This window comes from Glossina fuscipes, unplaced genomic scaffold (assembly GCF_014805625.2).
Source record: "Glossina fuscipes isolate IAEA_lab_2018 unplaced genomic scaffold, Yale_Gfus_2 2, whole genome shotgun sequence".
Lineage (NCBI taxonomy): Eukaryota > Metazoa > Arthropoda > Insecta > Diptera > Glossinidae > Glossina > Glossina fuscipes.
This window is the reverse complement of record NW_023998416.1, coordinates 25,245,008-25,272,412: the sequence shown is the minus strand read 5'-3', so window position 1 is coordinate 25,272,412 and position 27,405 is coordinate 25,245,008. Positions and strand designations below refer to the sequence as shown.

Sequence of the window (27,405 nt, the reverse complement as noted above, 5' to 3'; positions counted from 1 at the left end):
ATTATTAAAATTTAAATATAAAGTCAATATATTTCGTCACTTTCTCTCTTGCTATATCATTGGGTTAAATGTTTTCATTTTTTTTTTTATTAGAGAATTAGTTATCAAAAAATTTCAATTATATACTGTTATGATTATATAAAGTTTTTGATTGGCATTGGTTAGTATTGTTTTTGTAATTATTATATATTATGTACGATTTTCAGAAGATATGATATTTGTAGGGTTTAGTGAGAAAGACCAGCATCTGCGGCAGCAGCGACCGAAACTTCCAAGCAAACATTTAGCCCAGACTATCAACACATACAGTCTTCAACGTTTTGCCAGAAATGGTTGTCTTAAATTGTTCCGGTAAAGGCAATTCAGTCTGAAATTATTAATAATGTTTTGTAACAGAATTTTTTTTATTAAAAAAATGGAAGGTTTCATCTTACATAGTCACCGCTGTCCTCAGGCAACATTATATTCATTTCTGAAGATTTCGAGCTAACAACTTCCACACCCAAAGAATGCTTAGACAAGTACATCTGACAACCATCAGTCTTGTCTATAGAAATGGTGGGCACGTGACCTAATACCTGCATTTGTACACTTTGACAGTTAACAAATTCAACGGAGGCAACTACTGAATCAAACAATAAGGAGCATTTTTTGCACGAATCCATAACAATGTTATTAACTTTTCCTTTAACGGTTAAAGTAGAACCTTCGCTTTTGAACACGTACACAACATTATTCATCTCCGCATTCTCTACCAATAAATTGGGATTATTTTTCTGATATTCAATCAACCACTTTTTGCCGTCTCTAGTAAAAATGGGATCTTTCACCATTGAGGCGGCCGCAGGGCCAGCTGCACTTACGGAACCAAATTGCGTTGGTTTAAAGGGTGCAGGCCCAGTGCGTAACGTTGGATTTTTATGTGTTTGCATATCGGCAGTAACTTTCTTCAGATCTACAATCATCAAAGCAAGAAAGAAAAAAAAATGAGGAAAAATTTATTTAAAAAGTTGATGAATTTATACTCTTGGTGATGGCTTCGCCTTGATTGATTTCGGCAAACAGAGCACTACGCTCATCTTTAGAGCCGTCCAAGCTCATGGAAGACAAGTCAAAAGTGGGTGGGGGAGGCGGTGGAGGACATGCACCCATAGGTGGTGGGGGAGGGGCGACAGCAGTGCCCTTGCCAGACCATACTAATCCTGTGGTATGAAATTGCTTGATATACTGCTGCAATTCCGTTAGAGTTTGCACCCAAGCCCGAGCCCATTCCACATGCGTGACGTCCTTTTCTTTCCATTCTTTTAACACACGATTTGTGTAAAATTGACCTGCATCGTTCATTTCCTTAACGTGAGGTCCCGGAGTAGGAGACTGTTACATATATATATATATATATATATATATATATCGTATGATGTTAAAATGTTAATTTAATTTTTTTTATTTTTTCATTGTTTAAATTAACCTACCACACATACCCAGCCCAGAGCGGGTATACTCTCGCTTATAGCTGATAAATGATTGAAAAAAGGCGAAGCACGATTTTTCTCACGAAAATCCTGTATCGCGGTAATTTGATCGGAAGTAGGCTTAAGCAATGCCATTTGCTTATCTTGACCAGGCTGGGAGCACTGAGTAGCTAAATTTACATATTGCAGCTGAGCTCTAAAAGACCATAAATTTTAATAAATATATAACGTGTTCAATCATTATTGCAAATTACTCGAAGGCCAATTTCACAAACTCGGCTTGCTTGGCCACGTCGCCTCCAATTTTATAAGAGAGAGCCAAATACTGACTCAAAGGTCCATTGACAATATCTTGATAGCCCACAACGCTCATACTTTCTAATTCTTGCACTGATGGTAGGGGTGGCGGTGGCGGAGGCAAAGATGAGTCCGATTGATACTCCTCTAAAACTGTTGGTATATTCTCGAGACTACCCTCCTCTTTTTGTTGATTGGCAGGTTGATTGCTTTGATTATTAGTTAAACTTAGGCTAGCGCTTTGACTACTTAAACTGTGACGTTCGTTAATTTTCGTCAGCGATTCTTCTATACGTTCAATGCGTTGATTTAAACTTTGCGTTTGCTCAGTTATGGAGAAATTTTCTACTGGCACTGGCGGCAGTTCGGTCGATTCCAAATCAAAACTTTCACGTTTCTTTTCCAAAACCGAATCGAAAGTACGATTAGCTATTTCCAATTCTCGTGCGCAAATAGATCGTTCCAAGCGTTCTACTAACTTTTCAAGGCGATTAACGAGATTCTCAAGATTTTCAGCCACTGATGATTTTAAATCAGGATCGCAATCTAGACGGGAATGAACATATAACATTTAATTTAATAAATGCGAAATAATATTCGAAATAATATATCTGTTAACAAATTGGAAGAATCACAATAAGTTTTAAATTACAAAGAAAACAGTGCAGTGCAATGACTTAAGGACAATTGTGACGAATTAAAAAATTATTTGTGCGAAATTTGTTATTTATTACGTTCTTAATATTTGAAAAATGAATTGAATAATATCTTTTCCCTTCTTCTTCTTCGTCTTCTATTCAGCAAATATCAAATCGAAAATTTGCTGTGATATGTAAAAGAGGCCCAATGTGTAGCAACAAAGTTCTTTGTTTGAGCCTTAATGAAGTTAAGTCTAGTTTTGATTATGTAATTATTATTATTTATTTATTTGATTATTTCTCTTCCCTTCTTTATAATCTATTTCTTCTTCTTCTTCTTCTGTCTTCTATTCACTAAATTAGCAACCGGAAATTCGCTGGGAAGTGTAAAAAATGCCCAATGTGAACGTAGAGTTCTTTATTTGGGGCCTTAGTAAAGTTGAGGTTAGATTTGGAATATAGTATTATTATTATTTATTTCTTTTACCGATTATTTGATCAAAGTTTTTAATTTTGCATGTTATACGTCCGCCATGTTATTTTTTTTTTTTATAGTTTTTATTAAAATATGCATATTACTCGTTCGCCACGTAGGATAGAACAGAAGAGCGAGGAGTAAATTGCGATGTGTATGATGTAATATGATACATGGGTATAGAAAGTTATATCAAGGAATTGACAGATGCGAGAGCAAAAGAGTGTAGGTTCTTTCTGAACCTAGGCGACTGTAAACGTTTATACGTCTTGATGACATGATTTAAAAGAAGAAAAGTTTGCTAGAACCCAAAATGTCACGAAGACAGTGACGAGAAGTGTGGAATGGCAAATAGAAATGGTCACATCTGGACAGAAAAATATAATATGATCGGGAGATTGTAGGACCTCACTTGTACATGAAGGGCTATATTGACTATGTAATTTGGAATCATTGATTGATTTGATCATTACATCTTGTGCGATTGAACATTAGCCTGCTAATAAGACAAATAATGTCACGTCCGAGCCCGCAGTTGATAAATCAAGAGGCTTTATTTATTTGTGGAAGTAAAGAGTATAAATGACGACCACCATCGCTGTTATCAAGAAAGAACTAAATGCTTTTTTTTGATTGTCGTCAGACCTGCAATCTATTGTCTTATGAAAGAAATTGTTTATAGAAGGAAACTGTCAAAATATTTATATTTGGCATTATTTTCAAAAATGTTCAACTGTTACATTACATTACTGCAACTCTGGTGAAGCTTTTGGGGACCGCTTTTGATTCATTTTTAATTTCTAAGATAAATCGGAGGCATTAAAAGCATTTCTTTTTATCGGTCCTCCTTTCGCGATTTGTGACTATTCAAATGGACAGATTTTAACTTGACTTTCCCTTAATCCACATTTCTGACATCTGGTATGCCTATTTGCAGCAGTTACCATGTCGTTATCATTACTAAAGAAGGTTTATTAACTTGAATCAAATTATTTAATTGATCCTCCTACACTCCGGGTGTATTTATGCCGACAAATGGAATATCGGGAGAAATTTAAGAAAGACGTGCGTTTTACGATACCATTTTTTGAATTAATTTAAGAAATATGTGGCTCCTTCTCTTTAAAATAAATTTTTTCATGTATTTTCCTGTTCAGCTTGCGAGGCGTGATTTTCGTGATATTACGACGAAATCTCGTAAGCTGATATGTTCGGCCGAAGAACGAATTGCGTTACGCAATAAATGCCTTGATATGGCAACAAGCTTAAATTTTCGTATTTCGGGACGGATATTGGTCAACGAGAGTTATTTAATATAACACTGTGATCAGAAAGTAAGGTCCACATTCAATTTAGCTTGCAGTCATATATCGAACGTTGATTTGAAATACTTTTCTTTTTTTTTTTAAATTGGCAGTGCCGCGACAGACGTGTATGTCAAATTGCGTATTATAAACGTTATTAGTGTTTCAACTGCGCTTGGTTTGGACGACACTAAGTATTTTTTCCCTCTTTTTTCTTGAGTAAAGAAGTTGCATAATATATTGTTTGCAAGGTGAAATGAGATGAGACTTGGATCTAGGTATATCGTGCGAAAGGTAAGCGAAGATCGAAATCCACTCCGCCAAAGTCGCTCAAAAATCAAGGTAATCTTTATAGTTTTCTTCGATTGCCGTAGTGCCGCGCATTATGAATTTCTTCTGCCGGATCAAACTGTTAACAAGGAGTATTATTTGAACTTGAGGATTACTTTGTAAGCGACGAAATAGATTTGAACTAATAAATAGATTTAAAAATGAAAAAATAAAAATCGTTTTACTTTCTGGACAATATACCTTAGTTGAGATAAATTTAGAAGAAATAAATACATTCGTCGAGCCAATCTAATAAAAATACACTTTTATATGGCAACAAGGTATTTGTTTTGATATTTTATAACGAAAACAGTCGGCCTTGCTCGATTATAAATTTTTTTTTTTTTGCTATTTATTTACTTATTTTGTACAGTTTTTTTTTCTGGTGGTCATAAGTGCCGCAACAAGTCTACGTAAAGAGCTAAGAAGAGTAATTTTTTTCCAGATTCGGCAATTAATGTAAACGAAAAGCATTAAGATTTTATTTCGTTAAGAAACTAAAGGAAATGACGTCAACGTAGTTACCGTTAGTAACAAAAAACATGTATGTAGAGCTCATTATAAATAATTGTTGAATTAAGAATACTTTTGCAGATGTCGTTTCGCTCTTCTCTTCCTCTGCAAGTAATATAAACTAAAATTTTTGGAAATAAATTGAAAATTTTGAAAATTCGTTTGCTTATGCAATTTGAATACAAAATAATTTGCACATGTTCAAATAGATATGCATTTGCACATGTACCATTAATAAATGTAAAATTTTATTTATAATAAAAAAATTTTTTTTTTTTGAGTCTAATGTGAAAATATTGAGCAAATGTGAATGGATTTTAATGGTCGGCTGAGGATAATGGGGGGGGGGATTAACTTTTGTATTACCTATACACAGTTTAGACAAATAAGAACATTATAATCGGGCAAGGCCGAACATTCGCCTAGTACAGTAAGTAAGTGGACCAATCTGAACCATATTCAACAGCGTTCGTCCGAGTGTGCAAATTTCATCAAAAAAATATCACAAGGATTGAGACCTGTACGTTGAACACAAAGATGTATGGACAGAAATCAGAAGGGACATAATAAAAAGTGGAGCTATCCTAAGTTCTCCTGGATGTTGAATTTGTCCGCACAAACGCGATATATCCTGAACCGCAAGTGGCCATATGGTTCGAGGCTTCGAAAGCGAGTCTTCGAATATGACGTTTAATTAACGAACTCTTCACAAATTTTTAAAAAGTTTATATTGAATGCTGCGGCTGATTGCGACCTTTGTATTACCACGCCTCCGTAAAGAAAATGTTTGACGCTTTCACATAATTTATGACTTCAAAAGTAATGCTTTGTTCAAAAAATAAAAGGAATTTTTATTTTAACAAATATAATGTTGGATGGGCGTGGCCAACTTTTTCTGTTTTTATAGAATAAAGATGAAAATTTATATCGTCTGTCCGTTGCAATTCATGCAAAAAATTTAGAAAGCCGCAATGTTCTCAATTTATATTGCACTGTGGGCGTGTCATTTGGCCCATTTTCAATATCAACCTGCTTGCAAGGACTTTCAATGATGAGATATCTGCAAGTTTTGCGACCAATAGTACGTATGCCATGGCAATTAACAGACAGATGGACAGACCTAGGGACAATCACGACTAAAACGATTCAGTTATGATAATAATCACTAATATCTAGATTTTATAGGGCCTCTGGAGCCTCTTTCTGGGCGTTGCAAATGTTTTCAAAAAAGTATGAAATTTTAATATTCTATAATATTTAGCAGACAGTACCGACTGTTTCCATTTTTTTACAGGTGTTACATGACAATATAAATGCCAATCTATTGTGGTTTATAACTAAGGAGAAAAAACTTTCTTCTTCTTTTAATTTTTTTTGAAAACAAAAATAGTCTCAGTTTACGTTGCACTATAGTCGAATTCTTTAAACAATTTGGGATCATTTTCAATACAAAACTGTCTGCAAGAGCTTTCAATGTTTCTGCCAAATTTCAAGCCGGTAGATTAATTTTTGAGGCTCACGTTTACCACAAACATGACATGGGGAGGCAAGGGAACATGTTTAAATCGATTTAGAATTTAATGCTGATCAAGAATGTATATATTTTATAGTGTCTCTGAGGGTTGTACACGTTTTGACGGTATGGATATAATTTTCATTCTTCGCTGATGGTTATAAGAAGAAAGAAATTTTTTAATAATTTTCTCTCTTAAAATTTCATAATTTTACTTCAATTATGAAGATATGCTTGGTACATTACATTTCTTGCACGAAAAGGTGCATGCTTTCAATGCGAACTGATTTTTCTTAAGTTGATGCAACTATTATTAACGCTTGATTTCGCAGTGTCATAAATTCGAGCGTCTTTTGTAATTACTGGAAACTCGGCATAATGATCTTCAATTGACTGAGAATGATTACCAACGCGATGACGGGGTTTTTTTTAACTGTGGAAAAGGAAGCTGACCCTATTAGGCGAGTATTTTGTTCGGCTGAACGAGGTTAGCTTGAGGTTAACGAGGAATTGTTTTGCCAATAGAAATTCTTTATGCGTTTACATTAATGTAAGCGATACTGATGAAGATAGCATTTCGTACTAACTCTTTGAGACGGGCTAAGTAACATCCAGTCAACTACATGGCATGATAATCGGGTAAAATAATCAGCGCAATTATAAAATGTGATTTTCCATAAAACGATATTTCTTAGATTCCAGATCACCTGTTGCACGATATTCGTTCGATTTGTTAAAGAAAGAAAGATGAAATTCTTGGATATGGTTTTCAGTAATGTTAGTTAATGATATATTCACTAAATGTTAGAGAATGAGAGAGAGAGAGAGAGAAAGAGAGACAGAGAGAGAGAAAGAGAGAGAAAGAGAGACAGAGAGAGAAAGAGCGAGAGACAGCAAAAATACAAGATTTCGTTTCCCGTTGTTAATGGGTGAAACATTTTATATTCAAAAATAAATACAATTTTTTTTTGTTTAGAATATTGTTAGGAAGGCTAATGGCAAAATAATTTCCATGAATAAAAATAAAATGAATAATTTGTGTACGTGATTGAACAAATGTGTGCTCCTTAATTAAATATGAGCCTAGCAGAGGATGCAAGTCAGTATATTTCCTTTTGTTAGGCTTGTAAATGCTGGTAAATAAATTAAAAAAACAAAAACAAAAAAAACAAAAAAATTAATTAAATAAATTTATACCTGGATTATTGCAATTTTTTGTTTCATTTATTATTAACGTACGGCCACAGCATGAATCGAGCGTTTGACCCATTAACTTTAAAGCTCAAATTGGCTTAAAATTTTTCTAAATTCTTTGATTATTAATATTATTGCCTTTAAAAGTGAAAAATTTGCGAAAATGTTTTAAACTTTTAACAAAAATTATCAAAAACAAGAGACAAAAATTAATTAAATAAATGTATATACAAGTATGTATAGATTAGTTCACAATGTATGTTGTTAACGCAACGACTGATTCATTATTTTTATAAATCCGCTGCATATACAATTTACACAGAAAATACCGAAATGACGACAAATGTCGATTTTTTTTGTTTTTTTTTTTTTTTTTTTTTTTGTTAAATTTATTTAATAAATTTTTCTAACGTACGTTTTTCTAGCTTTAATGCATTACTAGCTACTGTACGTGAGAAGGCATTGCATGCCAACAATATCTACGGATTGCAAAGAGTCAACGGCTAGCTTATGAGAGGGGAAAGAAGAATTTCAGGTGTATAGTAATTGTTTTTTTTTTTTGTATTGTGAAAATTAATGAGATAATGATGATCAATTTTAGATTAGAAACAAAAATTAACAAACTGTTATCGATAGTTCGCGTCAACGTGGGACTAGGATCGTTGCCGATAATGACATTTTTTTTTATTTTTATTTTTTTTTCAAATAAATAACAAAATAATATTTACCTTGCTATGAATTTTTTTACCCACTGCCTGAAACCAATGCATGAAATTGTAATTATTTTGCCGGTTGCGGGCGGAATCAATGATGTTGCAATGATCTTTGGCTTGTCAAAGACAGACGACCAAGCCCACGCTTATTCGAAAGTTTTAAATCTTTCTAATATATATTCAGGTTTTCAATCAATATTTACAATTTCTAAGAGGCACCAATTGTTACCCCATTACAGAAAACGAACCGTAGTCAAATTTACTTTGTAATCGCCACGAGGGAGCATACACTCTCATAATTCTACTTTTTATTTCAATGTTTTGCTACAGCGACCACTCCGGACAGATCAAGGGATATGGCTAATTCTATATAGAACCTCAGGCTGATCGGGAATGCGTAAACGTCAGGGCTTGTCTGACGCGTAAACCATTCTGTTCTTTAGCGGAGAATACAAACTTTGTCACTCATTGCGAAGTGAGGAAGCGTATGGAGAACGTGCTTGAGGCATACATTTTCATATGTTGCTTAAAATGTATATGTCTGTATGTATTGAAACGATCCGGCATGCGGTGCTCTTTTCGTTCGTATCAAGAAAAAGGCACGTATGTGCTTGCTCCTGCCTTGTTCGCACCTACCCACCGTATATACCACTTTTAAGCTCACTTTTTAAGCTCAGTTTGGACGAGAGAAAAAAAAAATATTTTCTCTGGATAACTTCAATTGGAACATGGAGTTGGTAGCACTTAGCGACAAAAATGGATGAATACGTTTCCACATATGTTGATCGCAAAGTGTCAGTCATTTGAAGTGATTGCTTGCGTGAAAATGGAAGAAAATTCTCCAGATCTTGTCACTAGTGATTGTTTGCCAATCTCTTAAGAATTTTCCATATGAAAAATTTTAGGTGAAAGGATCCCAGTTTGGTCATTGCGAAAGCTGGAACCTATATTGAGGACAAATCGTTGAATCAAAAGTGCATCAAAATGTTAGAGAAACATTGGATTAATCGTATCATCCTTGAAGAAATGTTTATTTGTAAATAAAGTCGGCGACTTTCCAGAAATTTGAAACATGCCAACCAATATGACAACCAATCCCTCAATTCATTTACCGCTTTATCTTTTAACAGCGGAAATGCCAGATCGGCAATATTTTTTTGTCCAAATTGTTCCTTATGCACGAAGACATCCAGTAGAATGCGTCTTTTCGCGTAAACCTCTTTGACTTATAATACTTAACGCTGTAACCAAAAGTAACGCGGTAATGGTATATATTAAGAGGATAAATACAACCCAAGGAGAGTTGAGATAGACCCGCCATTTATTATACCGATCGATTCAGAAAATGATTCTAAAGTGGTCTGTCCGTCTGTCTGTCTAGTTTGCTTATGGCTAACCTATAGGCCAACGTCATTTTTGAGATATTTTGATTGACGTGGCTTTGGCTAAGCGCAAACGCTATTAAAAATGGTTCGAATCGGACCAGTTTTTCGACCACTTCCCATTAAAAGCATCTTTTTTAACAAGAAGGTGTATAAATAACTGTAAGATGGGGTAGAGTATTCATAGGTGGGCCTTGACCCGCTATAGGGCTTTCATTTGTTTAATGATACCAACGTCTGATTTGCAGCACATTTTTAGATAAGACATTCAATTGACATTTCAAATATATATGTATTAACTCCATCTGCTTACCAGACAGTTCAAGAAATTGGAACATGGAATTTGAAAGAATAAAAAAAAAAAATGATTTGACTTATAAAAGTTACAAAAGGAAATCCCCCGATGTAATTCTCAGTAACCTATGAAACAGGCCATTAAGGCCATGTAAAAGTGCAGTCCTAAAGCGATCCTCATCTAGCCGCTGATAATTAATTTTCGTTATTCTGATTTGTATGTAGTTCCGTGACAATCATTTGGGATTCGTAAAGTAAAGCGAATATATGTAGTTTTTGTATTAAGAGGCTGGCGGAATCTATGTCACATTAATTTGAAAATTCGCGATATATCGTAAGGCAGGCTTTGCTGCACATTAATCAGAAGATGAAAAGATTAAATTTGTTAAAATGAGCTCGAAAAAATATATTATTGTTGTAGTATGTTGTATGTGCGTAGTGATCTTGAAAATCGGTAAATCTCACCTTAGTTGAGTGATACAATAATTTTATATAAGAAAACTTGCGGTACTTAAAAATTTTTGTTGTTGATTTTTTTCCTTTTTTTTTAACAATCGAATTTTATACGACACGTTTGGGCATTCGCTTTATAAAAACTATGACTATTTAAGCGAAATTTCTGACTAAGATAAGAAGAAAATTGTACATAAAACTTTTAACCGTCGGCACTTATCTACAATAAAAAGCACAAAAGTATACTCATAAAAATAACAGAAACACGAAAAAATAAGTATATATTTTTATTTATACATGTACTGCTATTTATGTCATGATTCATAAAAAAGAGAAAAAAAAAAAAAAAAGAAAAGGAAAAATAATAAGAAATCGTTTGAGTTTTGTTTTTGCTCTTTTTTTTTTTTGCAAAATGACATTCACCAACAGAAGAACATAAAAAATATTTTATATATATATATATATATGTATATAATGGCAGAAAGCGCTTTAAGCTACAACGTTACGTACTAACGCTGATCATGCTCAGATCTATGAGGCAATTTTGAGGTAATACAAATATTGCCAAATGAAGTTGAGAAAGTTCCATCCGTTAATATTCGGGACATAATAGTGTATTTTTTTTTTTGATATCGACACCAGCTTCCTTTTGCGAATAGCTTTTCGCAAGCGACGCATAGTACTCAAATAATACCAAAATCATTCGAGTTATTTTGATGGCATAGCCCTTTCAGCTGTAAAATCCTGGAGATGGCACAACATTGCCAATGTTTTATCAATATAAGAATATTGTAATTCAAAAGGCTTAGCCTACTTTGGCTTCTTTGTCCACTATACCTGAGAGTATCCAATCTCAGAAAAATAAAATAAAGAACTGGGGATTTGGGGCGCTTGGTATTAATCAGGTTTTTAAAGGGGTTTTACATTAATGGAAATCATGAGTGGAATTGATCCATGATTACATTAACGATGTCGAACTTGCCATCTAGCAAAGTAGTATAAGACTTTTAAAGTAACTACTTTTAATGGAACTATCATGCAAATAATAACGTAAAGATTGATATAAGTTATTCTCGGAGTTATCTAAAAAAATCGCAATAAAAGTTGCTCTGACAACATAGTGACAATGAATAAAACATTTTGTCATTCTTTTGTATTGATTTAATATGGATGGGTGTAATAGATTCGGCGCAACCAAACCAGACTAAGTTTTTGTTATTTCCAAATGTTTTCTTAAATTAATTTTTTAGAAAAATAATGAGTTTGCATGAATAAAGAGTATGCGTGTTATCTGTATGTGTATGCGTCTTTACTCAAATAATAGCTTATACATTCGTTCTTAATTTCAATTACTTTTTACAGAAGCTTCCAGCTTTTCTACTACTTTGATTCGTTTTAGAGAGTGTAGTTTATAGAAAAAAAATTTTTTTTTTTTTTTATATTCACCAGCATATGATGATGATATATTCAGTTTGTTAAAGCATTTGCAACACCGAGAAGGATGCTTCAAAAATCCCATAAAGTATATGTATTTCGAATAGATTTAAGTGTGTCCCTCTGTCCGTCTATGTAATGTCTTCCTATGGCCACAAAAATTAAGCTATTGGCTTTAAATCTGGCAGAAACATTGAAAGTTCTTGCAAGCAGTTTGGTGTTGAAAGAGCGTTCAAATCAGTTCATGAACACGCCTACAATACAAAATAAACTAAGGACACTTTGCTTTCCCGACTTTTTGCTAATTACTCATAATACATACGGAGACATACGATACAAATTTCCAGGATGGAAAAAAGCGGCCACGCCCACTCAATATTATAGAGTATAGAAAGTTATTTATTTTGTTTTTTTTTTTTTTTTAGACAAAACTTGTTGGCGGTTGTGTATAAAAGATTCGGTCATAGCCGAGTCTAATTTTCTTACTTGTTTAAATGTATAAAAATTTTCTCTTAATGAGATAATTTCTTATAAAAATATAGTGGAATTCTATTTTTATCTTGCGGAGAAATAAAAAAAAAAAAAAAATTTGTTCTGCACCCATCACTAAACAATGGGAAATTAAATTTATCATCTTTTTTTTAATGTGCAACAACCGGAGCTCCAATTATATATATACGCACATACATAGATGTTTATATACATATATATCTATAAAATATATGCATACATATATATATATATATACATGTTTACCAATGCAATAGTGACGTAAGCTGTCATTATTAGGTGGATAAAACCGTTGTTAACACATTCTTCCAACATTAGCTTCCAAGAGCATCCTTTGCAGTTGTTAGAAAGTCCATCTATGCATGTTTTCTGTGTATAGCGAAAGCAGTAAGAAAATGCAATTCACTTAGTGAAAACCAGAAAAATTTTAAATTCATTGAATTTTATGAGGTAATTACTCTTAACAAGTTACAAGTTTTACAGAAATATTTATTGCAAACTTTTTTCGAAGATAATAAGCAATAGATTAATGCTTTTGAAAATCATTTTGTTGGACAAATTTTTACTGCTTTCAGGTGTCCCACAACAAATAGACCAAATACTTGACTCATGTAGATTAAGGATATAAAAAAAAAATGCCGATATGTACTGTACTTCTTAGGACTTACATATGAAATAATACAACCGATATGCATTACGGATGCTTTTCCTTTATCAATTGTTCCAAAAAATACTTTGCAAAGTAAGGAAACATCAACTGTAGTCGATTAGGACCGGATCTATAAAAGTTTTCCTTAAATCTTAGATTTGTTGGCTTAAAGCTGTAAGTTTTTTGGTAACTCTTTTCTTAATGCAATATTCGAATAAAGTTTGAAAGTAAACGGGATCTGGCGTAAGATTTATTCTCAATAATTAGGAATTATCTAGAAAGTGGCACCGAAACATATGCGATGTATGCACGATACGATATGTAATCAATACATCGAGTGAATGAATTCACTTCACTTTATTAGCATCAAATATCGTATATATGCTTATGATGGATGGATATTTTCGCAGAATCTAACTTCTCTTCTGATATTCCTAATATTGAGGAATCGCAGCTCATTGATTTTTCTACCTTATAAAGGGTGTGTCAACCTTGTGCGGAGGTATGCAAGATCCAGAAGAAGTATTTGAAATAAGCCCGCATCTACGAATTTCAGAATCATTTCCTGAGCTGGTTTCAGTTTGTTTACCCACTTGTCGTTTTGAAATCCATCCTTCCAATTATTTCATAAGCGTTTAGTTAACTTGCATTTTTGTGCTTAACCTGTAGGTTATTCAAGTTATTTTAACAAATTTTTGAAATTTCGTTTCAAGGACGAACTCTATTAAAAATGAATTGGATTGAGCCATTTTTACAACCAATTCCCCTGTGATCTTTAATATATGTCGTAAGAAATCACTTAATAATTTGGATTGGATAGACCTACTTTGGCAAAAGTTTTTATATGGAAAATTTGTTTTATAATATTAATTTCACAAAGTCACTAACTGCGCAAAATTCGGGACATGAAGGCCTATTAGGCATTTCCCATGAAATCTAAGCTTTTACACAGCAATAAAGTATTATTTTTCAGTGCTTTACGACGAAAATAGATGAAGGCTGATAGAATCTTTGATATGAAAATTAATTTTACAAAAGCAGTGAGCCACCGTGGTTGGCCCACGCCCTCATGGGAGCATCCATGGGTACTTGGGCAAGTTTTTTGGCATTTTATTAGGAAGATAATGAAGAACTGCATCAGACGGAATGACGTAAAGCACTTACACTAGTCGGCCATGCCCGATCGTCATACTTTCACTTGTTCATTTTGCCGTTAAAATCCCAAAAATGGGGATTTTTAGATAATTAATTTGCCAATAATCTGTGAAAGATTGAAGAATGGAATCGTACTTCCCATAGAAGAGTGGAACACATGCGAATTGCACAGTCGAGATATATATATATATATAGAGGGATTTTCGGATCATGAAACATTCACTAGTTTTTGTAGTCAATGTAAAGCCACTTTTTTCCCCTCTGTAACTTCGTCATCGACTTTGTTAGCCGTAGGTAATTAATAATATACGTAGCACATAAGAGCAAATTCCATTTTCAGGTGTTGAAAAGCATAAAAAAATGTATTTCTAAAAAAAAGTATTTAATTCTTCAAGTTCGTTTTTATCTAACTCGGCTGCTCACATAAAGCTTATAAAGATTCCGTTAGGCACTTCGCTTTTCTTTGCTAACAATAAAAATGAAACATTTTAAAAATGTTTGTGGAAATCATTTGAATATTTGTTAATGACATAAGAAAGAAAAAATAAACAAGTAAGAAAATTATATTCGGTCATGGCCGAATCTTTTATACCCATCATCGACTAAAAAAAAAAGAAAAAGAACTAAATTTCCATCCTCTATAACATTGGATGGGTACCGTTGATTTCGTCTATCTTTAGAATAGAAGTGGGAAATTTACATCATGTATGTGTTGTACTTTGTGAATGAGTAACAAACAAAAAACACGGAAAGCAAAAGTATGGACAATTTTTGTTATATCGACCTGTCGATGTTGCAGACGTGTTCTTCGAAAATTTGGGTTGTTTTCAAATTCTTTTGCAAATTCAGATTATCATTTTTGCGAACGGGAGACTGTTTACCACAGATGGACTAATGGTTTAGATGCATTCTGAATTTGAAACTGACCAAGACTTTATATACTATTATGATGTTTTTGAATATTGCTTCTGTGCGTTATAAAAGTTTTGAAAAAAGCAATGAAAATATGAGATTGAGTAGATGTGGCCAACTTTTTTCATTGTTGCAAAAGGGCAGCGGCAAATGCGTTCTAATTTTTGTAGATTTATCTGTATGAGTAATGAACAAAAAACCAATTTTCTATTCCTTAGCATAGGTGTCCTCAGGTCAGACAGTACTGTAGGCGTGTCCTTCAACCGATTTGACTTCATTTGAGTAGCTAACCTGTGTGCAAGAATTTCCAAAGCTTCTGCCAAATTTCAAGTTAATCGGTTCATTTTTGCGGTCACAAGAATGTTCACAATAGACAGAAAGACGGACATGCTTAAATCGATTAAGAATTTGGTACTGATTAAAAATATATATACTTTGTGGTGCCTCTGAATCTTTCTTCTGGGCGTTGTCCTCACGCTTTGGTGATGGGTATAATAAGATAACCAGCATAATCCCTTATAAAGAAAATTTTCAAATTTTGAAATATTTTCTTAAGGGATTTAATGCTCTGCTCTGACTGAAAGCTTACTAAGTTAGAAAAATAGTACCATGCAATAATTAAAAAACACAATGCAACTTGGTCTACCTATGCGATAACGATCATTCGATATTCATTCTAGATCATAAATTATTCGCTTAAGCATAAGCAGAAGCGAATAATCTTATACACTAAGTTACATATATGATATGATTGCAGGAGAGAAAAAGAAACCCATTGAAAAATCCATTCAATGGGAAATTTTTGATGGAAAAGCAATAATAATTGCGGTTTTTAGTTTGTTTTATTAAACGAGAAAAATTAATGCGAGCAAAAAAAAAAAAAAAAAAAAAAAAAAAATATTTTTTGAAAAATACGTGCATGAGCGAGCGTAAACATTTTTTCGTTTTCACAAAATTAAATCAAGGGAAACAACAAAAAAGAAAAGAAATTTTTTTTATTACAAATTTTTAAAATAATCACCTCCCGCACGTTTACTAGGCGGCGGCGGTGGGGCAGCGGATGAACCATTATAAGCGAATGTTGAGAAACGAGCACTATGCTCAACAGCTGCATGAGCTGCACGTAATAAATCCTCATATAGACGCTGACGTTTCAATTCAAGCTCATCGCGACCAACTGGTGTAACAGGTGGTTCTAAACAGCCACTGATTGTATAAAGTTAAGAAAAAAACCGGTTAATGCAGGTTGAGAAAAATCAAATTTTTCTTCTTTTTTTTTTTTTTTTCTTTCTAAATCATAGTATAAAAGGAAACTGAGTAAGTAAGTGTGGTATAGATACGATTATAAAAATATATTACACATCGTTAATCCTTTCATTATTGAACCATTCGGGTAAGCCATGGCAATAGGCCAGGGATTCCGCAATTAGATCATCATCATCGGCCAAACGTTCGATATACGGAGCACACATACTATCCCGCTTGGGTGGTGGCATCGAATCCGAAAATACATCATCTTCGTCATCGCCTAAAGATGCCGAGTGCAATAATATGGGCATCAAGGGATCCGGTTCTATTATTTCAGCATGCGTACTTATATTAACGCGTTTCTTTATCGATATATGACCCGAGTTGTGCCGTGAAAGGCAACTTTTTGGTTTATTCTCCGTTTTCTCATCAATGTTATCCGTTTTATTTAAACTATCGGAATTATTATTAACACCTTCTTCTTCAGTAGAGGAATTTGTCGAATCTGAGCTTTCCGTTGCTGTCGTTGTTGTTGTTGTTGTTGCATTAACTTGACTAATTAGAGTATTAGAATCACTGACACTATCTCTAGAAATAGTATTCGATGTAGTCGTTCGGATCGTCTCATCTTTGCTGTTATTATTATTATTGTTACTAGTTGAGGTTATTGAATCTAGTTGCTGCGGCCGTTCTGATTGTTCTTGTTCTTGCTGTTGTTGTGGTTGTTGTTCCGATGTAGTGAAAGCATTTTGTATCGCATTCGATTCAATTGCATTTATGACTGTAAAGTTAATTGGGAATAAAACATATGGGCCGAGTAAAACATATTTCATATTTTCAAAAAAAATGATAAGAACGAAGAAAGGAGATGGAAAGTCAAGGAACGTTTTCAGCACAAAAACTAAAGAGGAAAAAAAAAAAAAGCTTCCAATCAAGAAAGAGAATCAAAGTTAAATTCGTAGTCTTAGTTAAGTGACATATAATATTGGGAAATCAATTTCCTGGTACACTGTGCGGGACTCATATCTAACTAGGGTCGCTTCTATAGAATCGCGTTGAAGAGCTAAACAAACGATAACGTACTTTAGCTTATCTCCGTGCACGGCTTAAACTATACCAGAGCATGCATTATCCGGTTTATTCTAAAAAATTACTTCTTCGTCCGAAAATGTGGTTCGCATTTAATGACAAACAAGAAAAAGACGGTAATTAAGCGAACTATAGGCGTTTGGAAAAGTTTTCATTTTTATTAGCAAATAAGCGGTTATTGGGCAACTAATAGGTAAACAACTATCGAAAGTGCTGGCATAAGGAGCTTGTTATTGTAGAAAGTTCGTACTTTGATCAACCGGTTACTTGCGAGTAAAATTGTGCCGGAAAAGCTCAAGAAATTATTGCAACAGTAAGCAAATGAAATAAAGGCAACGGGAAGAAATCTTTCCATAAATATTTGTAGGGAAACGACTCTTTCGAGACATTTTCTGCACTGAACTTTGTTTGTTTTTCTAGTGGCTGGATGAATTCGAGTCCGATATGTATCAGATAAATGAATTAATTTCCATGGTTTTACATGTTATTGCCTTTTATGTTCCATTGTTTATGTACATTCTAGTAGATAGTGAAGCCAAATTATACGGAGTACAGTCAACTCAAAAAGTAAAGTTTACTCCATTACGTATACTTTGACGTTCAAGGCGTACTAATCGATCGAAACTTGGTTCATGGTTACCATTCCTTCTTCATACTTTTAATACTAAATGAATCTTGTGGGGAACAGCTAAGCAGGGCGAGCATGGTGAGTGAAAACAATTATTTCAAAGAGAAGAATTCCAAACACCGTTTGTTAAAGATCCATTTTAAACTCTGACAAGGTCAATGATTCAACAGTGTTCAAACATTTATAAATAATATGAATACTTCCAGATATAGTGGATGGATCAGTTGCTTAGTTAAATTTAAGTATAACAATATGCAAGGCGAGCAAGTCGTTACCCACCCATTGAAACATCGAGCAACAACGTTCCACAAAAATGATACAAACAATATTCTGGGGCTAAGGGAATATAAGCTTCTTCATCTTATTGTAGAGAAGCAATGGCAAATTGTGCAAGCAAGGATGCTTTTAAACGGACCTGCAATAGAAGATCAAGTGACCGTTATATCCATTCTGTCTTGTTTGGCTTATGATATGAGCGCAAAACTTGAAAAAAGTGAAAATAATAAAATTTAATCACTTGTAACTTTGTGTGGTCATGGCCGATTTGTTCCATTTTTGTACGTACAGAGTAGAGTGCTTCGTTAAGTAAACGTGAAACATTTCGGGGTTTTAACTTTAATAATTTACGAGTAGCGATCAAAAATCCAAAAATTTTGTTGTGTTCAGTTTACTTGCAGTCTTTCTACCAAATTTGAAGTCGATCTGTTCGTTTTTGCAACAAGGGGAGTGCCAACCACACAGACCTTACACACGGACCGACATGATTAAATCAACTCAAAATTTCACACAACGTTCAACGCAACACTTTCGTCCAACTGGATGGAACGTAATCCCTGATCAGACGAAAATGGAGAACTATGTGTGTAGTTAAGGCTTAGCTCAGTTCTTACTGGGCTATCAAGAAGTGGTCTATTTTTTGGATTATCTGCATTGTCTCGAAGAATAAAGCGTTCTTTTGCCTACAAAATATATATGGACCAGATTTTGAAGAACATATACTTTCAGATTTTTATTGTTTTCAAAACCAAGAAGAAGAACATACCAAGGAAATTAATTCAATGATAAAAGAAAAACAATCAATTTTGTGATTTCTTCTCAGCAAAAAGCTACACTCTTGCTGCTAGCTATTAGTTTTACATCTTAACCGATTGAATCAATCTAAGCAGAATACTTTGAAAAAGTCTCTTTGCTTCTCTTATGACCCCTACAAGATGATGAAGAGAGTATCAACTTAGAAGATTAGAAACTTAGTTGATAGTAAATTCTTTTCAACCTTTAGCCACTTTATACATTTGACTTCAGACATTATCCAATAAATAAAATATACATAAACTATTTAAAGAAAAATCAAAACAAATTAAAGAAATTTGAAAAAGATTTGTAATCAGCGCGTTTCGCATTAAGAAAATTAAAAAGCAATTATAAGTCATTCATAAAATCGAATGGAAAGAAGAGGCGAAAAATAATCGTCTCAATGCGTTGTGCGAAATGTGGAAAAGAACAAAAAAGGAAAAAAAAAAAAAAAATGTAATCCTTAAAATATCTATCTAGAAACTAAGTTAATACCATTTGCGTTTGTTTTCTCTTCCGTTTTTGTTGGCTGCTCTTCGACTTTTGCGACAATTGTTGACGGTTGCACCGTAACCGTTTCAGTTTCCGTTTCCGTTTCCGTTTCTGCTAATAATTCCTCTTCCCTTTTCTCTGTTTCATCAATACACTGTTTTATATTACCGTTTAGTTCGTTATTGGCAAAAATCTCGGCATCGTTCGATGTAGCCATCGCTGGCGCGTTATTATCAAGTGCTTTGCCATTTTCAATAGTAATCGTGGGAATTATTAGTTTTTTCTTATCTTTGTTAGTTGATAAATCGCCTTGTTGTTGTTGTTTCGTTTCATTTTCCGCGTTCGCTTTTGCATTATCTTCAGCTTTTTTCAATTTTTTTGTGACTTTTGTACTTTTAGGATTAACGCGACAACACGAAAACATTGTCTCTCATATATGTTTATTCTGTTGGTGTTTTTTCTTTTCTTTGCTTTATTCTTTGCACTTTTTTTTTTCCTTTTTTTTAGTATTTAAGCACACTCTTCTTTTTTTTCGTTTTCACACACGAAACGTTTAATTAAAATAAAATTGCTTTTAAATAATTATCTTGAAGAGAGAGATAAAACTGTAATTTGCGTAATTAGTGCTGCACATCCTATACATGCTAATCCTACCAATCCGTAATAAAGCGTAGCATGAAGGATTATACATGATGTTGAAAAGAAAAAGTACACTGCCAGATAAGTACAAGATAAGATAATCACTTCTTTAATTCATTATATATTACGTAAAAACTAAACTCACTACTAACTCAATAGCTAGCTGTTCAAACATCTATAGCCAGACAGAAGTAAAGGTGACTTTTGCATAGCATGAGGTTATGCTGAGAATGCGTTCTTTTAATTTAAATAAAAAAAAAAGCTCTGAATCGACTTGTTTCCTTTTTTATTCATTCACATCACTTTCCGTCATCGTACCCCCATAGAATTTCATATTAAAAGCTATTCATGTGTATTCGCGATAGGTTGGAACAAATTATTGCGTCTATGCATAAGTTCGAAATATATCGAAATCCTTGTTTTGGAATTTTGTTCGATTCCCGTAATACCTATATATATCGCAATCGATTCAAATCGAATCGGTTCGATCGATAGCGTGTGGCAGCGCATAGCGAGGAACACTTTGGCGACAACTATGAAGTTTTCTCATCTATATCCGATACTTTTACTCTATATCCGATATACTTTTAAGGTTACGATATCTTTTGCCTATACAATGTTATCAGAGAAAAAGCAATGGCCATGTTTATAGTCTACAGCACTTGTCATGCAAGGGTACATTAAGTTTGTGCGGATGTATGTAACGCCGAGGAAGATTTGACCATTTTATTACGCCAATCAAGTCAGCATTGCCTTGTGAGTCGATTTAAGCTTGTCTGTCCGTCTATCCGTTCGGTATTGTTGTGCTCGTCTTACAGCTCATCTTTTCAACATAATTTGATGAAATTTAGTACACTGGCGTCCCTTGAGTGAAGGATGAACGCAATTGAAAATAATGCAGATCGGATCACTTTTTCGATCGCCTTACTTCGAATAGCCGGTATACCGAGAACTATAGGGTAGTGTAGGGTATTTAATGAAGGAAAATGACTCATTATAGCGTGTTTTTGTTTGTTTCGTTTTAGGTTTCAGATATTAATTTTTGCAAAGATCACAGATCACGAATAATAGCTGATCCATACACTTGCAGAAAAATAACCGCAAAAGACTAGAGAACATCAACGCAACAAGATAATCAACATATCTTTATACGACTTTCCAAGTGCATGCTTTCATCTGAAAACAGTATTTGGAAGAGTCTTGGGCCATTTTTTTCTTTGTTCACCGCTATAGGAATCATGTGAGGTATATGGTAATATAGACTGAATGAAGAACGCCTGTGCAATGCTTCAAGCGAAAAAAGTTTGAACAGTGTAACGGAGGGGCTTCTTAGTGAGGGTTTACCTTAAATCAAAAAATGGGTACAGTGGATGTCCCGGCGTCTATCTGACGGCAAAGAGAAGAAAAGAATAGATAGTGATCTATGCAACAAATGACGAATACGACGCAAGTTCATTGGATGATTTCTTTGGCAATGTGCAAATCGTCGATGAAACTTGAGTTTAGTAAAAATCGCGATAAGGCAGCGATTTAGTTTCTCTGGTTAGCCGGCGCGAGAATGCAAGCGTGAAGAAATGACGAACGGATCGTGTGTTAACATCTTGATGACACAACCAATGAGAAATTCTGATTAATTGCCGGATAAACAAAAAAACCCGAGAAAATGGAAATGTGTTCTCCGCTGCACAGCTTGTCTATCATTCTTATAAAATCGGAATGCGCATTTAATACAAAAGCCCAGATGACAAAATTTGCAAAATGGAAGCGATAACGAAGGTCTATGTATCAAGCTTTTAGATGAATGCCAGAAGTTTTGAAAGTCTACGAATCGACAGGCGGGATGAACTTAGTCCACATGCTCTTGAAACAGCAAAAAAAAATTTTTACGACTCATGATCAGATTATTGAAGCAAAAATCTGCGGGCTACATATTGCATTCATTCATTCAATGTTTTACTATCTGTGAGTTCTTTCAAAGACATCGCATTGCACGAAAAAAAGTGAAAACGAGTTGGTTTCAGCGGATGGTAATATTTGAAGTAATGCACTTCCTTGTATTATTCTCGACAATATTTATTTTTTCATTAAATTTTTTTTTTGTATATGTTTGTTATATGTATGTCAATTTTAAATAATGCGTTTGTAAAAATCATAGTATAGCATAGCATCTTCCTTGCGTGTATGTTTAAATCTCATCGTTTTTGAAACTCAATGGAAGGAAATTGACGTGTATTTTGTCAAAATGTTTGCAACGCCCAAAAGGAAGAGTCAGACCACAGACCGCAAAGTATATATAATCTTGATAAGCATCAAATTCTGTCTCTCCGTCTGTGTAAAAGATTCGGTTCCGACCGAATTTAATTCTCTTACTTATCTTATCTTAGGATCAGTAACTGATCACAAAGTTATAGGGGTATTGAGCGCCTGAACACTTATCGTTTACAACATTATTTCCCTCCTCTAATGAGATGTTGTCCAATGAAAGAAGACAGCGTCTATTAAGAAAGGGATAGATACTAGGCTATCGTTCTTAATATCGAATCGATTTAAAATCTCACTGTACGAGTTAACGCTGTTATACGAGGAACGCCTATGTTATCTGGTCTCTGATTCAATCATTATAATAAAGACTTCACTTTGCTTTAATCGCACCTTCTGCTATGTATTGGAGTAAACCAATTAAAGGTGTCGATGCTACAATTATAATAAATCAGAAAAATAAAACACATTCTCCACCACGTCAAATACTTAAGCTCGCCGCTATGAAAGCGAGCGCTAAATACTAACTGAAAAGTAACATGCAATTAAAGAATAAGTAATCGATTTATCAAAAGTTTCGATCTGTAATGTAATGTAATTTTTCCGTTATTTCTTTCATTAGAGAAAAAGGTCGTAAAATCAAATATTTTAACACAATTTTATTTAATATATTCAATGATACAAAGAGTACCATACAGTCTGCTGAAAAGTGTTGTTTGTTACAATTGAATTGAAATGTAAGTACGTACATGAATAGGAAAGAAAACAAATATGGAGAATAGCAAAATAAGAAATTCAAAAGAAATTCAGGTCAACAGTCTTATGAATAAAAGATTTTTTTCTCTCTAAGAGCTGAACTAAGATATACAAAAAAGAAACCAAAAAAGAAAAAGAAGAAAAAAAAAAAAAAACGAGAAAAACAAGAAAACATTCTACACTCTCTATGACTCCTGCAGTTTATACCACATTAATAGAAAGGACATTGACTTTAACTTCAGTAATAAAACACTTGAGAAGCAAAGAAAAAAAAAAAATTCTTTTCTATAGACAAAATAATTCTGAAAATCAAAAGAGATAATATTGTAAAGTTCTCTATGAAAGGATTAAAGTTTACTTATACTCTTACTCGTTTTGTGCAAACATTTGTTTGCTCATGTCTGCACTTTTTTCAACATTGTGGCGCCAACTTTACAGTTTACGGTTGGCGTGTAGAGATTTTTAGAATATTATTTTTAACTTACTCATCACTATAGCGATGATATGTTTTTTTATATAACTTTACAGTTTTACTGTTCTAAGAAATGTTTACCTTTTGGAACGTATCTTTACAGGCCATTAAAGGTTAAATGAAAAAAAAAAAAAAAACAACAACAACAACAACTACGTATTTACGTAGGTAATAAGCTTTCAAAAGAGGATTGGCCTTAGGCTCTAAGGAGAAATTATTTTATTCAAATGGTCTCAGAAGCCGGCTTCATCAACATTATGCAAGCGTTTCAATGAAGTAATTTTAACAAACTGACTCAGTATCGTTTATTTAAAGCAATACGATTACTATTTATTTACACACAAATACGGAATTACATCACAATTGAATTGTACTACGATACAGATAGCTTTTAAAATATTTTCTTAACGCCTCTAGAAGTTGCAGTTAGTTTAAGGCAGGCGTTTTTCTAATCTATGACATTTGCTTATGCGGAAAAGCTCTGCAATTTTCCAAGAAAGAAGTCAACGTTTTCATTTTATTACTTAAAATGTAAAGTCTGCGAGGAGAAGTGATGACTAAAAAACAAAATAATTTGCGTGTACTTCCTTGGTTATTCCCTCTTTATGTCTGCTTATTTTAACAGGCTTATATCTATTTAAGATATCTATAAAAGCTATAGTATACCAATGCCGAACATAGGACGCTCTACGCCACCCTACAATTATTCATATAACGACGAATTGTCGATAAAGTGGTACGATCCGTGCCATGTTCAGGAGCGTTCGTCCTGGAGTCAAAACTCCGAGCCGGTGTGCCAAATTTCATCAAATTACGTCATAAATTGTGATCGCTAGGTCAAACAGAAGAAAACGAAAAGGACAGATGGACAGACATGTCTAGATCGATGCAAAAAGTGATTCTCAATCAACCGGTATAATAGAAAGAGGGTCTGTCTTAAGTCCTTTTGCGTTTTGCGCACACTGGCGCAAACCTAATACGCCCTTACAAGTGATGTATGGTATAAAAAATGATCAAGGACATGTGTATGAAATGTCCTTCCCTTTAACGGGGACAAGGCCTTTCTAACACCTCAAATACTTAATGTTCCTGCGATTTTGTGAGCAACCACAATCACCACGAAATTCCCGTAAGAGCCGTTCCGAGCAATCAGTTAGGAGACCCACTGTAAGCAGATGGGATCTTCTGGGCAACTTGACCCTGTGATACCTTAATTATTTTTTTATTTTACTTTCCACAAAATTTTAAAGTGAACAAATAATAATCACCGAAAACTTACATGTCGGAGTTAACCCCTTTACTGTTCAATTCGCAATTTTGCAAACACTACGATGGCCAAGGTTAAATAAGGACTTTGTCAAATGTCCTAGATCGTACCTCATACATTTTGGTAGTATATAGGATAAATAAAAAAAGTGTACTACTCTTGGAAAGAACGTATTATATGACTACGCGATTTACGACATTTGAGAGCAAGTCCACTCAATACTGATTTTTCAACTTGATGCGAAAATTTTATCAAGAAAAAATAAAGAAACCTACGAGCCCCTCGAACTCGCCTTGAAGGGATTAACGAGACACAGTTTGAGACCGGAACAAAGTCTTGAGGCTGTATTGGTGTTATGAACAAATGCCTTTATAGGTTAAGCCGAACACCTGGATAATTCCCCCCGATAATGCATAAATTGAAGACGAAGGCTTTCATGTGATTGCGAAGATTCCCTTTATTTAGCATCCCCCTTATACTGGCCTTGATCGCAAATATGAATCAGTTTCTTTCTCTCTGAACAAGACGAAGCTCCTTGATCTTGGCTGTACTTGTGCTCGAATCTTCCAAACCTTTTCTTCCTTTCTCATCGATTCCCAATCTCCATAACAGCATGGCTTTTCGAAACGAAAAAATATCTTTCAACAAATCTGAGCTTCTCTATGCGGGGCGTCTCATCGCCAGGATTGTAATAGTAACAGACAAGCCGTAAGATAGATGTGGATTAATCGATTACACAATTCACAATGCAATAAATTTTGCTCTATCCAAGGCTCAATTGTTTAGCCGGAAAGTGAGGGGCATATCCATTTGTTTGCAAGGGAGATTCAGAGATCCCATAAATTATATATGCTTTTTATCAACATCGAATTCTTAATTAATTTAAGCATGCAAGTCGGCGGACTATTTATTTATAAACATGCTCCTGACGACAAAAATGAATTTATCGGCTTCAAATTTAGCAGAAACATGGGAAGTTCTTGCAGGCACTTTGGCATTGCAAATGGGCCAAATCGGTCAAAAGATTATAGTCATATAGGTCAAGACTATACTACAACATAATCTGAGACCATCTCCGCTTTCAAAAATAAATAAAATTTAAATTTTTTGCTTCTTCCATATAAATCACAATAAATATAACGATAAAAACTGCCCTAGTTGGTCCTGCAGTACCTCTACAAAAATAACAGAAATCGGTCACGCTTACTCAATATTATAGTATATTAAATTATCGTTGCTTTAACAAAACGTTCGCAGCCCCCAGAGAGAGAAAGTTCAGAGATCATACAAACTCTACATATTATTGATCAGAATTAAGCGGTAATGACTCGGTCGCAGCCGAATATAATTATCTTATCTTACTTGTTGGAATTATAACTTTTCTATGTTCACGCAATAAAGATCACGCTTGCAAGATATGAGAGTATTTCCTGTAAATACAAGCAAACCTGATTCCCAATTAAATCTTCAAGAGTCGACTATAAACATATCAATTTTTTGTTTTAGATTTTGGGACATGACATGATTCGTAGTACCGAGTAGACGAGTTGGGCTGTGTTCGTCAAATTAAGAAGAATATCTTTAACACATTTTGCGATTTTTTGATATGTCTCTCTCGCTATGACAAAACGATGTACCAACACTAATATATATGGAGCATTTAGCATTTTCTGTTAAAAGGAATTAATCAGTTCTTATAGAAATTAATTGATTTGCAGCGATTTTAAAATTTTATAACTTTTAAAGAACAATTATTTTTTGAAGTATTTGAAAGATTTTTTTAAAGAAATCGGAATCTGATCTGGGTAAGCTTTAAGATTTAATGTAGAAAGCAGCGCAGATTCTTCTATCACACTAGCTTAGACTTATTGTAATTTTCTTATTTATTTAAAATTCGCAAATATTTTTTAAGCACTTTTTTTTTTGTTTTTTGAATCGCTAAAATTTTTAAAAAATGTTTTCCTCTGTCGTAGTCGTTTAAAAAGAAACCGTATGCAATGGTTAGATAAGGAACGCAGCTAAAATCGTACTGAAAAATTCTTAGCCAAGGCACAAGTATAAAAGCAAATGGATACTGGGAATAATATCCTTATACAAAGGGAAACTCTCTCTTTTCCTTTTTCCTTCTCTTACACGCACTCTCTCTGTCTCTTTTTTTTCTACTGTTTCACTTGACACTTTTTGCTTATAAAATTAGGTCAAGCCGGGATAGGACAAATGAATCGTCAAATAGTGACCAGAAAAAA

The 27,405-nt window shown here is 33.8% G+C and overlaps 1 protein-coding gene across 4 annotated transcripts; it reads right to left on the bottom strand.

The window, feature by feature from the left end:
* On the bottom strand, window positions 1-26,895 carry LOC119632862 (adenylyl cyclase-associated protein 1). 4 transcript variants are annotated; one of them, XM_038026001.1, is made up of 9 exons: window positions 26,522-26,895; window positions 19,770-20,371; window positions 16,598-17,267; window positions 16,260-16,444; window positions 1,727-2,315; window positions 1,473-1,668; window positions 1,026-1,374; window positions 435-955; window positions 1-367 (listed from the first exon to the last, which is right to left on the bottom strand). In XM_038026001.1, the coding sequence occupies exons 2-9, from the start codon at window positions 20,188-20,190 to the stop codon at window positions 284-286; spliced, it is 3,015 nt and encodes a 1,004-aa protein (XP_037881929.1). In that variant the 5' UTR covers window positions 20,191-20,371; window positions 26,522-26,895; the 3' UTR covers window positions 1-283. The 4 variants fall into 4 exon arrangements, with proteins under 4 accessions (XP_037881929.1, XP_037881930.1, XP_037881931.1 ...); XM_038026002.1 differs by lacking the exon at window positions 26,522-26,895 and having other exon boundaries at window positions 19,770-22,688; XM_038026004.1 differs by lacking the exons at window positions 16,260-16,444; window positions 16,598-17,267; window positions 19,770-20,371; window positions 26,522-26,895 and adding exons at window positions 7,740-7,874; window positions 10,591-10,841 and having other exon boundaries at window positions 9-367.
* Between the last annotated feature and the right edge of the window lie 510 nt (window positions 26,896-27,405).

Bases quoted from the DNA above. Each gene is read 5' to 3' on its own strand.
- LOC119632862 (XM_038026001.1), bottom strand. From the start codon at position 20,190: ATGTTTTCGTGTTGTCGCGTTAATCCTAAAAGTACAAAAGTCACAAAA. The intron at 1,669-1,726 runs GTAATTTGCAAT...ATGGTCTTTTAG, and splicing joins TTTGTGAAATTGGCCTTCGA to AGCTCAGCTGCAATATGTAA. The intron at 1,375-1,472 runs GTAGGTTAATTT...TATATGTAACAG, and splicing joins CTCTGGGCTGGGTATGTGTG to TCTCCTACTCCGGGACCTCA.